The sequence below is a fragment of the Acanthaster planci genome, linkage group LG10, assembly GCF_054643075.1.
Source record: "Acanthaster planci isolate LZ-2023a linkage group LG10, COTS_SCS, whole genome shotgun sequence".
NCBI classification, from domain to species: Eukaryota; Metazoa; Echinodermata; class Asteroidea; order Valvatida; family Acanthasteridae; genus Acanthaster; species Acanthaster planci.
The window spans coordinates 6055864-6068851 of NC_141786.1; the positions used below are offsets into that span (position 1 = coordinate 6055864).

Genomic DNA, 12988 nt, shown 5'->3' on the forward strand with positions numbered 1-12988 from the left:
CATGTATTTACTGCAACTAGCCCCCTGAAAAACCTTCTCATTATATATTTTTACTTTTTAATTTAATTTTTCATTCAAGTGAATTTTCTATAATTCTCTTTTAAGCCTTCCTTTTTACTCAGAAGGTTTTAAAGTGTGTTCATAGTAACATTCACTTTTCTTAACCTGAAACTTTGAAGAGTCTGACTCTCCGTTCGTGTTCATGAATACTGCGCAGGGGAACTTACTCAAGGAATATAATGGCAAGGCTGAAATGTTTATCTTCCATTCTGAAGATTAACATCAAGACCCCTACGATCGCTGCGTATGGCTTTAATACGATCTGTGTGGGCAGTATAATCTCTTCTTACATGAAGACAGCAGACATGATGCATAGCTTGGAATGCACTTTTAAGGATATCACTTTGGACTTGTCATTGATCACGCGTTCTAAGGATGTCGAAACGACACGCTTGATGTGTTTGATCAACGTGCCCGTTCATTGCATCAGCGCTTTTTCTGAAATATCCATCGTAATAAAGTCCGCTTCAGTCTTTCTGAGACGTGTTGATTTTGATCTTCCAGAAAGCACATACATCGGTTTTGCTTGCTTTGAGAGGCTCAGCAAACATTTTCTTCACTCTAGGAGACGTAAGAACGGCAAAAGTTTATGGAAAATGAATAATGGTCCTCACCTTTAATATTCCTTAGCGGATGATTAATACATCATTGGAAAAGAGTTCTGCATTTTGATTTTTTAACATCTTGAAATATGCACTTTTGTGTAGGTCAATTTGACTATACCTATGATAACTGCGGATTTTTCGTTGACCCCTTACGCATAGGCCGCAAATTCATTTTGTAAAGTCTTACGGTTGTGCGACAAAAAACAAAATAGCTATGAAGAGCTTTAGCTAACGCCGATTTTCAGGGGGATTTCTGAAGAAAAATAGGAAAAATCCTAGAGATTTCCAGAACATCAACTGAAAGTTTGTTTCCATTTATACTGTTTTAGATCCTTGCGCACACATTAATAAGTAAAACAAGTCCACTGAGTTGCTGCCACGAATGACATCAGTTTTACTGGTAAATATGGACATTCGAATTAGCACTAAAACCACATACGGGACCACGAGAGCCTCGTAAAAAAGATGAAATCGGACATAAAAGTTGATTTTAAAAAATTATATTTAAACTTGCACTGACAGTCCTTATTAAAACAGAGCTTATCGCAGTTCCCCATGCTATGAATATGGGAGGAAAATAAGTATTGTTCTTTGACTCTTTTATTCACTGGAAAATATATTTTAAATGGCACACACACAAAAAAAATTCGACGAACAGTATTAGAACTCCTGAACCCTTACGCAAGGATTTTGTAACGTGCAACCATTGGGCAAACGTGTGCATGAACATTATTTTTGGTTAGCTTTACTACTATATTTTGTGCACGATACTTACACAGGAAATCCCAGTGGATTACACAGTGTGTTTGAAGGGACAGGACATTCAATGAAATAAATAACAATTCAGACTTCACAATGTTCTAGATTTAAGCAAACTGCTACGCCATTGGCTTTATGAAATTTGGACGACGCGTGCTTCAGTGTAAATCACTGTCGTAACTAATTTACCAAATACAAACAAGCAAAACACAAACAAACCTCACCAAGCAAGCGCCGTTGACAATCCACCGAGGAACAACATTCTGATTAAGACCGGCCACGATGACGTCCACGTAACACATGAAGCATCCCACTGCTATCACGTTGTTCACGTTGGGACAAGACAGTTTCACCAACCTTCATAAAAATGTAACCAAAGCGTTGGTATACATCGAAATTGGATCAAATATTAAAACAGAACTAAACTCGTATGGCTTTAGCTACTACTCTACTGACACCATGTATCCTTGATTTAGATGAAACAGCTCTTTTCCGTTAATCTTTTTTTTTTGTTTTAGCTGCAAACATTGAAATTGTTGGCAACTTGAGCCGGAAGTTGCACTTTATTTTCTGGCCTTTGTGTCTGAAATGAAGGTAGATTTTTGACAGGATCTATAATAGTGATTCTGTAGTTTTGTTTTGAATGGTAGGTTTTCTAGTAAGCTGTCTGAAAAAGAAGAAAAAAAATTCATATGGCAACGTAAAAAAAAATCTATTGGGCCCACGTGGCCAGATCTGATGTTGTGTCGCTTACACTTTGGGAGATTTATTGATTAATACCTTTTTTGGAAATGGTTCAGCTACCAAATCCGGAAATGGTTAAGCATACCAAGTCTGGAAATGGTTTACCATACCGAACTAGAAATGACAATGATTCCATTTTCTCCCAAGCATATGTGGTGGCCATTTTGGATGTTGGTCCCCGCAACATGTTTTTATCTCTATAATGTCATTCAACCTAGATCAGACAAGATCTGAATTTCTCTGCGTAAACCTTTATTTTCAGGGCCACAATATCCAAACGTACCATAGCTAATGGAATATACGATGATCAAGGCAAGTAATGCATACAGCTGCCATCTTTACCAAAACATTTTAAAAACATTTTTCAAAATGTCGGCTGTGATAAATCGGTATTATCACACCCGACCCGACAACCTAAAGCTGTTAATAAACGAGGTTTTTGCAGACTACCCAAGTTCAGAGTGGGGCCAAAATATACTATTATGGTATTACCTGAATAACATAACAGCTTCAGTGTCATTTGGGTTAGATGGTTCCCGTAGCGTATAGTGAATAATTGAAAGCATCAATGTTGTGGGTGTTCTTGATTCAAATCCCAGAGAGTACGTTTTCTCATTTCTTTTAAAGAATCTTTATTGTTGGGAAAGATAAAGTTTGAAATGTCATTACCTTTAGTTCCCAAATTTGCGGCCTTGAAAGGACAAAGTCTTGCTTCATTGTGCTCTCAATCAGGTAATAACAAAATATATATTTCAGGTTCCGAACATGGGCATTTCTCTGTAAAAGTCCGTCTATCAAAAGCGTGGTGGATAGTTGGATCGGTTGGTTATTTCTATATCTCTGTACGAGCAATACCGCCATAAAACCATCTCTACGCATGTAATGGATGTTGAACGCCAGTGTCCTGGGGAATTGTCCAAAATGCCACCTGCCATTGAAGGGTAATTTCTATATGTTGTGGCCTCCAGAGGGCCTCGGCTTTTCATGTTAGTGACTAAAACTACGTTATTAGGCACCCAGTGCAATAAAGTCTTTTCCAAACAAGCAGAGCATCATGCGAAGCATCATGTGAGGCACTTTGGATACAATTAATCTAAGGTGGCTGGCACAGAATATACCAACCTGACTACAATATCACGACCAAGTATGGACACCCGAAGCTTCAGGTTTAGCTACCTGAATTACGATTAAAAGTCGTCTCGAAGGAGGAGAAAAAAATTCGGCACTTGCAATATTTGGAAAATAAATATGGATGGTCAAAACAGCACATGCATAAGCTACAATGGACCTCGAGCTGGACCAAAAGAGGGCGCTATTTTCTTAGCAATGGAGGCTCCTTTGGTCGGAAGTGAAACAACTAGGAAACGCTACCAACAAATCGAATACTCCCGACCACTGCGGCTCTTTCCAGCTGATAAGGGGGTGCTTCTGCTCGAGGCAGATACGGGACTGTGCATGACTGCAGCACTATGAACAAGACAACACGGGATATTAAGTTTTTCTATAGAATTCTGCAAATCAGACGGAGCCGTTTCCATTAAAACTTCAAGAGTGTCAAATCTGTTTGGATGAATACGAAAAATCGAGATAGATTCCAGTCATCTTTTCATCGCGTATCAATTCTAACACATTTTTATTATTAAATTCGCTCTTAACAGGTGCTAACTTCCAGTATTGTCGATGGAAAATGGACAAAGACAGTAACATGTTACTTAAAAAGTACCTTTTGTCCCTGAAAACGATGTTCATAGTCAAGAAGGCGGTAGTCATTCCCATTCCTAGAACAGCTAGTCCCGTAAAGACTGCAAAAGACGGCGTGTGAATGCCAAGGTAAACAAATTCCCGTACTGGACCATCTTGTGGCGGGCGGTCAGCTGAAGGGAATCATTCAAAAATAGAAAGTAAAGCCTCTTAGGATGGTATTAAAGATTTCCTTCACGAGTAAAATACTAAAGGGTAAGGGTATAATACATTCTCCACGAAAACTGGACATTATTTTGGTATAACTTCCCACTTCCAATACTATAAAGTCTACAATTCATTCGGAAGGTTGCTTGAAGTGGATATCTGATTGCACCCAGCGTTCGTCAATGGGTGCCGCTGATGGCTTAAGTCTCTGACCTCCCATGTTTATTCAGCAACCAGGGGTCAGTATTTCCGTTTGCGTATGGAATGTTCTGGGGGTCCCGACGTTAACCTACCCACAATGCTCTTTGCTTCCCGTTAAATAATTTTTGCTGATGATATTTTTTAATAACTTGTTACCATGACCATTGAACATGGCTATGGCTCCAGCGAATAGCAAAGGCTTTTCGCGTCAAAATATAGCTAACTCTATATTGCCACCTGAAGACGTGACGCACCATCTTGGGGCAACGATTACCACTTGAAAAATACCACTATAACAAAGTTTTCCTGTTTTCATTCCTTTTTGTGCATCAAATACACTCAAGAGAGTAAAGAGTATAGAATAGCTGGGAATTTTATACAAGGTTTTGTCCATTTTACTTTGATGCCGAACAAAATGCCTTATTTGTTTGCCTTCGTATGCCCTGACTGTGCCCGGTAGACACATGTGTATGATAGACTGGTATAGGCCTAGCTGTTACATCTGATAGAGATATGCAAATCCAGGAGTAACGAATGACAACAGGAAGAACGTAACAAGCCCCTGAGGCAGCTACACGGCGAAAGGGAAGGGTATTCCTTGTGGTAAAAATATTGAACACCGGGTTTCTTTTGGTCGTTGATGGTTTTAGTATACGAGCCCTAATGCAAGATCCCGTCATTTATATTCAGCGTATATTCAGCTTTATATTCGTCAATGATAATACAATTGCAAGATACCTCTTTACCCCGTCATTTATATTCAGCGTATATTCAGTTTATATTCAGCTGAATGAACGGAGATTAATCTGTATTTCGTTTCCCTTGCACCATTTTGACATCTCTTTTTTTTCAGTATGTTCTTAATTGTATGGAGCGTGGTTCAACAAAACTAACCCCAAGATTAAGGTGACTGTTCACCCACATCCTGCAATCAAGAGAGTCTGTATTTTCCTAGTGTTGATGGGTTGGTTGTTAGCAATAATCCTCAGAAAAAATGGTAGGTTTAGCTCAATTGGATCTCAAAATATCACCCATTACAGATGGCGCGTACAAAACTGTATTGGTAGGACCACTTCCTTCTTTATTCCTTTGTTCGAGATGATAACCTCACGCTTGGATCTCATTCCTTCCAACTTACCAGTGAATGAGAGTTTTCCATGGCGCTTCCACTGAAGGCCACTGGCAGGGAAATATATGCCCACATCTTCCTCCACTCCATCTGTCAACAAAGTAAGCTACGCGTTTCAGAACCAAAAGAAGGTAAATATCTGCTCAGCTTTGAGTTGCGGACAGCATTATGCAATCCTCGACATGAATAAACATGCCTAAGGTAACAATAAGTAGGCAGAAATCTTCCTGGTTGGCTCCTGAACCCCTTTTTGTTCACAAACCTATTTGTACAACAGAATAAGATGTGGATTGTCCGCAAACACAGTTTGTGAACAAGACATGGCAAAAATAATTTCTGTTATACCTATCAGCTGTTCGATTTTGAAGGGAGCCAGACGATTTCCTGATCTGTCGAAGGAGACGGTTCCCTGGGAAAGAGAATTCAACCAGACGAATCACAGGGGTTTGATCTAAGTTCTTTAACTTGGTTTTATGGTACACTTTATTTAAAAGACTTTTAATTGTAGATATTAATATTTATTTTTTTCTGCATTTCTGAGGAGGTCGACTGACTGGCTTTACCGTGATGCCTTCAAAGGAAAGAGTGCCAAGCGCCTTCAAAAACCGCTCCTTCAAATGGCTGATGTTATCGTAATTGAAGTCCTCGATCCTCACGGAAGAGTTTTCCGCTGCGAGCTCTTCTACCGTGCTGTGTAGGGCCAACGCCACGGCCCAGACAGCATCGTACCCAAATGAGGCGAAGTCCTTCCCTGCGTATGGTACACCGCCCGTGAAGGAAGTATAGGCATCCTCGTACTGGCTGACCGTCTATGATCATAATGAAGACGTCAGAGAAGGAAAGCAGGACAAAAAAAAAGAAAGGTAATGTGACTTTTGTGTAAGTGTGAATTGATTCACCATAGAAATCTTTGATAACATCAAGTCAAAAGAAGGATTACATGATCATTGTTAAGAGAATAATCAAATCGCTAAAACTGTCAAGTAAAGTAACGCCCAAGTATCCGCCCCGAGCTAATGTGCACCCCCAATCGACGAAAGAAAGACAGGTGGTTACAAGCGGGTTCTTGCATGCGTTGTGCGTGTACGCAAATACCTTACATTCCGGAATAAATTAGTTACGCGTACTCAGCGTGCTCCGCGTTAAACGCGCATATACTTGCGCGCCTCATGGCCCGCCTATGCGGTGAGTACCAAAGGAAAAATCCACGCCCACTTTTGTTCCGCTTTGAGCAGAAAAGGACTTTGACTGGACTTTCTGAGCAAACCAAGTAAAGCATGATAAAATCACGCACTTAAGAAAAGCAGCGTAAGATCAAAAGATCTCCCCGAGACCTGTTAGGCTTAACCAATACACCGCCCATGTCGGGCGCGTCAAAGGAAAACGGAGTTAAGATTTTACATCTAATCTCACCAAGCCAGATCTCGAACTCTTGTTGTCCGTGCGTAAGTTCAGGAAGACTGTTCCGACATAATTTTCGGCCACTTTGTACATCTGGTCGTTCGTACAACCTAACCGGGAAACATTTTGCCACCAATTCAGGCTATTCCAACTTTCGATCATCCAGGTGTATCTTGAGCCGTACATTCCCAGGTGATAGGCCTGTGAGGTTAGGAAGTGTAATTAGAACTGAGAAACATATTATGATTATGCCGGTGTTGTTTTCAAGTCTATCACAAGCCCCTGCAAGTCCCTGTAAGTCCATCACAGTTTATTCAGTCTTAAGCCAATTTACAAGCTAGTTTCTTTACACAGAGATCAACGCAATCAAGATGCAAACTGCAACGCAGACATCTTGAAACATGTCAAAGGGAAGTATCGCCGATAACGCAAACCAGCCCCAGACGGATCGGGAAAGTTGAGCCCGGTTCAACTTTGTCGACCTTCTGCGTAAAGCCCCTGATTAGGCCTCTACAAACACGCACACTGGCATGACGGGTGTACAACGATGGTTCTCTCGCTTAGTACCACTCATTTTTTCCATTTTCACCTTATTACTAGCATATGCAGCCCCAATCGTTAACAAAATAGCTGACATCAAACTGAAGTATCAGATTGGCTTCATGAGGGAACATTGCCACCTAAAAAGGCATTTTTTGCGAAAATTTGCCGAGTTTAAGATGCCATTTTTAATATTTTTGGGGGGTGGAATGACGTCGCACAGCGTCTCTTCTGCGACTGTCTGCGTCTTGACGTCTTGCAGACCGTGTCCCTTCCAAACGACCATATGGAAATCAGCCTTTACCTATGCATGACCTTGTGAAGGAACTTGTGACTGGACTTGTAAACGGACTTGTGAAAGGAGTTGTGATGGATTCGATTCCGAAACTGAATTATGCAATTATTATTTTTTTCAAAATTTGTTAAAATACGAAATAGTCATAATTATACTTAACAATTAAAGAAGTGAACTATTAATTGTGGAGTTTAAAATGCTTGCTTTTTATTGAACAAACATCGATAAAAATCCGATCCAACTTATTGGAATTAACGCCACCTTGCATTTCGAGAAACGGGTGTTGAATTATAAATATTTAGCCTCTACAATAAGCCTGAGTTTGGTTAACTATTGGGGAAACAAAGTCTATACATCTGACTCATTAGCCGATGATCTTGCTCGTTCATGTTTGTTCGGTCGGTTTGCCTCATTGGCTGCCAAGCTATTGGTGGATACATCTTTTGGAAAGATGTATGGCTCTGAAAAGAACCAGTAAGTTGAAACTTGAGTCTTTTAAGTTTTACTAGTCAACTTATTAGCTTTGATAAGTACTGAAGTTTCCTTACTTCACAGAACACCCGTTGAAGGCCATCCTCGTACGCACTCGCCACTATGATGCGGGCATCTTTATCCTACCAGAGAGGGAGATCAAGACGAAACTTCTTACGTCGGAGTGGAAAAGAAAACGTCCAACCACAAAGAAAAATAAGAGAAAGTACAGTTTGCTTTTCAGTGGTACAAGCGTCTCCACGATGCCCGTAGGCACGCCTCAGTCAGCTTCCCGCGCTATGTTAGGCCTATCGTTACAACTGGTAGATTTTGAAAGATCGAGTACTCTTAAAATCTCTTCCAAACCAACAGTTCCATTTGCAGCTACGAAGAATGGCTGAAATGTACCTCTACCTGATTCCAGTTGTTATGTTGGCCTTGTTTTACGGTCGTGGAAATAAATGATTGAACATGCCGTATAACTCTAGCTGCGCGTGTAGTACTGATAGTGTTTTTGAAAATGTTTTGAACAAAAATACGGAATACGATTAAACGCCACTGTCTACGACTGTGGATTCGAAAAAAGGGACAGCGTTACCAAACCAAACCAACAGTGTACAGCGTGTCGTGTCCGAACAGTCATCGCTGTCTATGGTGACTTTTGCCGTGGCATGCCTCTATTTAAAAATCAAAGCCGTTGCCTATTACGAGATTTTGTGACTTAATTAAGTACTTCGTGCACTTAAGATACTCCATCAACCGTGGACATCAGAAAAAATCGTGAATTCTAAGGAACCGTTTCGTCATTTTGCCTCGAGAAAGCCGAGATGCCCTTGAACACATCCTTATGACAGAAACTTTATGAGAAAACTGATTAGGTGCTTATAAATGATTATAAAGATTAACAAAGAAACTGACTGGAGCGGAATTGAACCTGCAACCTCTGGAACACCTTACCAGTGCTCTACCAAATGAGCTATCCAGCCCTAGGTTGGTGGCTCTTCCCATTTGCCAATATCTCTGTTCGGGGAATGGTGCTAGCCAGTAGCCATTAAACCTCTTTGAGTAGCCGTATCCTCTTTGAGTGATTCCTGTTCAGCATTTCCCAGGTTGTATCATGTTATTGGGGTGTGATCCATGGCTACATGGTGGTTCAGGTTTAATGGCTGCTGGCTAGCCCCCCCTCCCGAACAGAGATATTGACAAATGGGAAAGCCACCAACGTAGGGCTGAGTTGGTACAGCACTGGTACGGTGTTCCAGAGGTCGCAGGTTCAAATCCCGCCTCATTCAGTTTCTTTGTTCATCTTTATAATCAAAATATCCTTAGTTTGCATTCTAGTCGACGTCGTCTTGTGTTATAAAGCACATTTACACTTGGTGAGGTCAAGCTTCTGTTGAATTTCTATTGACGCTAACACCATTATCGCCCCCCATATTTTACCATGTTGTTAATTTTTCTGAATGAAGATTATGTTTTGCACGTTAGCTTCCTTTTTACAGCAATGAAAATGTATACCAAAAAGTGGGCCGTTATCACACACCTTGATGTTCTGAAGTTGTACCGTGGGCTGCTCTCCAGCAGGGAAAGATTCTTTTGCCAGTACAGTCAGGTTGTTTGCGTACAGCTCTTCTGAAAAGGTATTTATCGCCTAAAAAGGGATAAAAGATAGGTACCAGGGATTGTTAAATTGGTATTGTTGAGGGCGTTCTTGCGAGGATCATTTGATCTTAACTGATATAAGTAGGTTTAAAATCTAAATTACGAATGATCATACGAAGTGTAAATGTCTCTTACGCTTGTGAAATACTCTGAACTATCATGTATGATGGCGACTTTCTCCCATCCGTACTCCTTCAGGAGGGCAATACGAGGCGTGTTCAGGCCAGATTGAGCCGGGTTCGTCCGAAAGAAATACGGAAACCGACCTTTGAACGAGAGTACATCGGAGGCGGAGCTGAAGGACATCTAGGAATAGAAATGGTACAAGGGCTCATGGTAAGAAAAAATGCAGAAATTACTGGTCCCGGAGAGATTGTACCAAACTGTAGCAATAAATTTGGCTGGCAGGATTCTGTAATCTAGAAGTGTCATTTTCTGATCGACCATTCTCGAACTGTTCCTAATGCCTTGATTTAACGTAACAAAAAGGGTTTTTCTTTTAGCAATTGACGAATTAAAGTGTCTTTATTATGCCGTTTATGTGCATTTCATCATTACGACACATGCATAATACGTGAGGCTTATAAGAGGATAACGATGGGCTTATGCTTTACCTGATTATTGTGACACTTATCAATTTTTTTGAACGAAATTTGCACGGAAACAGAAAGAGGGAGACATCCATATTTTATCCAGTATGTACGAAATTATTTTGCGGCTGTCTCATTACTAATCCTTTGAAAATGAAACAACAAAGTGGGTTGGGTTTGGGTCAGGAAGGACAGGCCCGGGTTGGATTCGGACGAGGATCAATACGAACAGTAAGGTGAAGAAAGGATTGGAAGCATGCATGGGCGCCTCGAGGGGGCGTAAGGGGCACACCCACCCTCAACAAAAAAAGACAAGAAAAAAAGCAAAAGGAGGAAAACAGCAACAGCAATTGACAGAAATGGAGATGAAAGGGGATGTAAATCATCCATTTTAGGGAAAACCCTCACAATTGCCCCCTCCCGCTGTTGTTTACTTCTTTTTCCTGGAAAGTGCCAAGCCCCACCTCAGAAGAAAAGTGATTTGCAACCCCCCAGGAAAAAGATCTGGCCACACCCAAGATTGGAAAATCTCTCTTCTTTTCATTTCATTCCTCTTGAAAATTTCCGTTATGTGCCTCCCTTTATTTGGAAGATGTGACTCAGCCCAGTTAACCCAGTGAGTGATGAGATTCCGACTCTATACGGACTCTGTTGTTGCACTTCGCATGCCCATTTGATCGGTGATAATTGTCATGCATAGGGTTGGATAAAAATGTATAAAAGTATAGAATAAGAGACAAGAAGGGGATGAAACCATTTTGGTACTACTCAACACACCAGCCTGACAAGTTGTTTGCAAATGGAAATAGGTCAACTGATGAGGTTTTGGTGAATGTACTTTATACGAACAAGGTATTTATGAATGGGAATAAAATGATTTTTAGCGGTTTCAAACAAGCAGGTTTAAAGCCGATAAGGCCCTGAGCGCTAATGGACAATGCCTCCGGCTCGCTACATTGTCTTTCGAGGCCTCGAACTGGGAATTTAAATGTATTTGTTTGGACCACTCCGTCACATTTGTACTTCTAAATATATTAAGAAGACGAAGAGCAGTATTTACATATAACCAAGGTGATTAAATAGATTTGTCATCATTTAGTGAATCAAAGATTCTGCGTCGACTCTACATGCACATTCATAGCAGTCCCTGTTAGAACAGCATTTTGTATTAGCAAATAACGGGCACTCCACAGTAGGTTTAGAGCCCCATTTTCTTAACACAGTAAAGTTAGTATGATATTGGATATCCCCATAGGTTTGTACAGGCAATGTCTCGTTTTGGACATTCCCTGAACAGTACCATGGGAATGACCAATGTGCTGAGAAAGATGGGAATGTCTAATGTCCATTATCAAACTAACTTTACTGTCATTTGTTTTAGTCTTTCTGCTTACTTTCGAAGTGATTTGGTTTTATGTGGATTAGACAAAAGTCGGTACTAAATACAGCAAAACGGTTATTGTTCAAAATTTTCACACCCTTTTCCACATAGTTTGCTTTTAGTTTTTGAACTTCCATAAACACTTATCACGCTCAGCAATTTGCTCCTGGTGGGTAGCTTCCAAACATGTTTACCCAGTAAAAGTAAGGCTGTACCTATATTACTAGGATATTGAAAAGCCAGTCACCGTATCCCCAGATGTTAAAAGCATGATATCCCACTTTGCACTAATCAACAAACATGGATTCTACTCAATTTTCTTTAGCGAAGTGTCTCAAATCTGAAAGGAATGAGTGTTTGTCTAGGTCCGTTGTTTTCCAGAACGTTGTACACTGTGAATCGACGGATTTGATGCACTGTTTTCATTTTTTTGATCGAACGTGTCTTTCTCAAGCAAGATGGATTGTCTCAGAAACGTTTTTGGGATTTACCTCATCGGGTTAAGTACACATTCCGTTCATCCAGTGAGCTTTGACGAGACACCATTTATCTGCAACCAAATTGCTGTTAACAAATTCAGTCTACAGGCAAACTGAACCTAGGTACTGGCTTTCTCACACGTATGCTTTGGTCAGAATACCTTTTTTTGAGAATTTAAACGCGTCTAGCAGTGGCATTTATGTAGGCATTTCAGGCGCTGTCACAGAGAGCGTTCAGTCCGTTGGCGCGGAAATCATTGTTAGCGTAAAGAATTGATCCGTTGTTACAAAGGAAATCTCGCTCAAATTTATTTGTTTGAATGTCCCAAACCTAACCTGTAGCCATATTTTGCATATCATATTAAAAAGTACTCCTCGGTGTTACTTTGACATGGCTGAAAACTATAAGACAGTGATTGTTCTAGCAGGAATTTATGTGAGGGAAATTGTTTCACAGATTTTTCCCTTTTTTTGGGGGGTTAACTGTTTTGTGTTTTAATAAATGCATTTAGATGCACAGATGGAGTTGACATAGGACTGCATTCTCGGTCTATTTTCTAAGTCCAGCGTCAGATTTATATTTAGTTTCACACCTAACCATTCCTTCCTTAGCTTACAGGCCATTTAATTGGTGGTTGACGGCAGCTCATGGAATAATGGCTCGTGTGAAAGGAACAACCTGTCACGGACCTTTCCACAGCCGAATGACAGCAAACTTGATAACACCCGTCCACTGTGCTGACATGAATCCAGTCTTGCCAGG

At 40.6% G+C, this 12988-nt stretch overlaps 1 protein-coding gene across 1 annotated transcript in view; it reads right to left on the reverse strand.

Moving 5' to 3' along the window:
- LOC110980505 (gamma-aminobutyric acid type B receptor subunit 1-like) overlaps positions 1-12988 on the reverse strand; it is a 36586-nt gene that overhangs the window by 3752 nt on the left and 19846 nt on the right. Inside the window, exons 3-11 of the mRNA XM_087142463.1 lie at positions 9911-10081; positions 9657-9764; positions 8191-8256; positions 6820-7008; positions 5970-6215; positions 5752-5815; positions 5416-5496; positions 3892-4042; positions 1644-1781 (exon numbers count right to left, since the gene is read on the reverse strand). Coding sequence (XP_086998589.1) covers positions 1644-1781; positions 3892-4042; positions 5416-5496; positions 5752-5815; positions 5970-6215; positions 6820-7008; positions 8191-8256; positions 9657-9764; positions 9911-10081 — 1214 coding nt within the window. The remainder of the gene's footprint in view (positions 1-1643; positions 1782-3891; positions 4043-5415; positions 5497-5751; positions 5816-5969; positions 6216-6819; positions 7009-8190; positions 8257-9656; positions 9765-9910; positions 10082-12988) is intronic.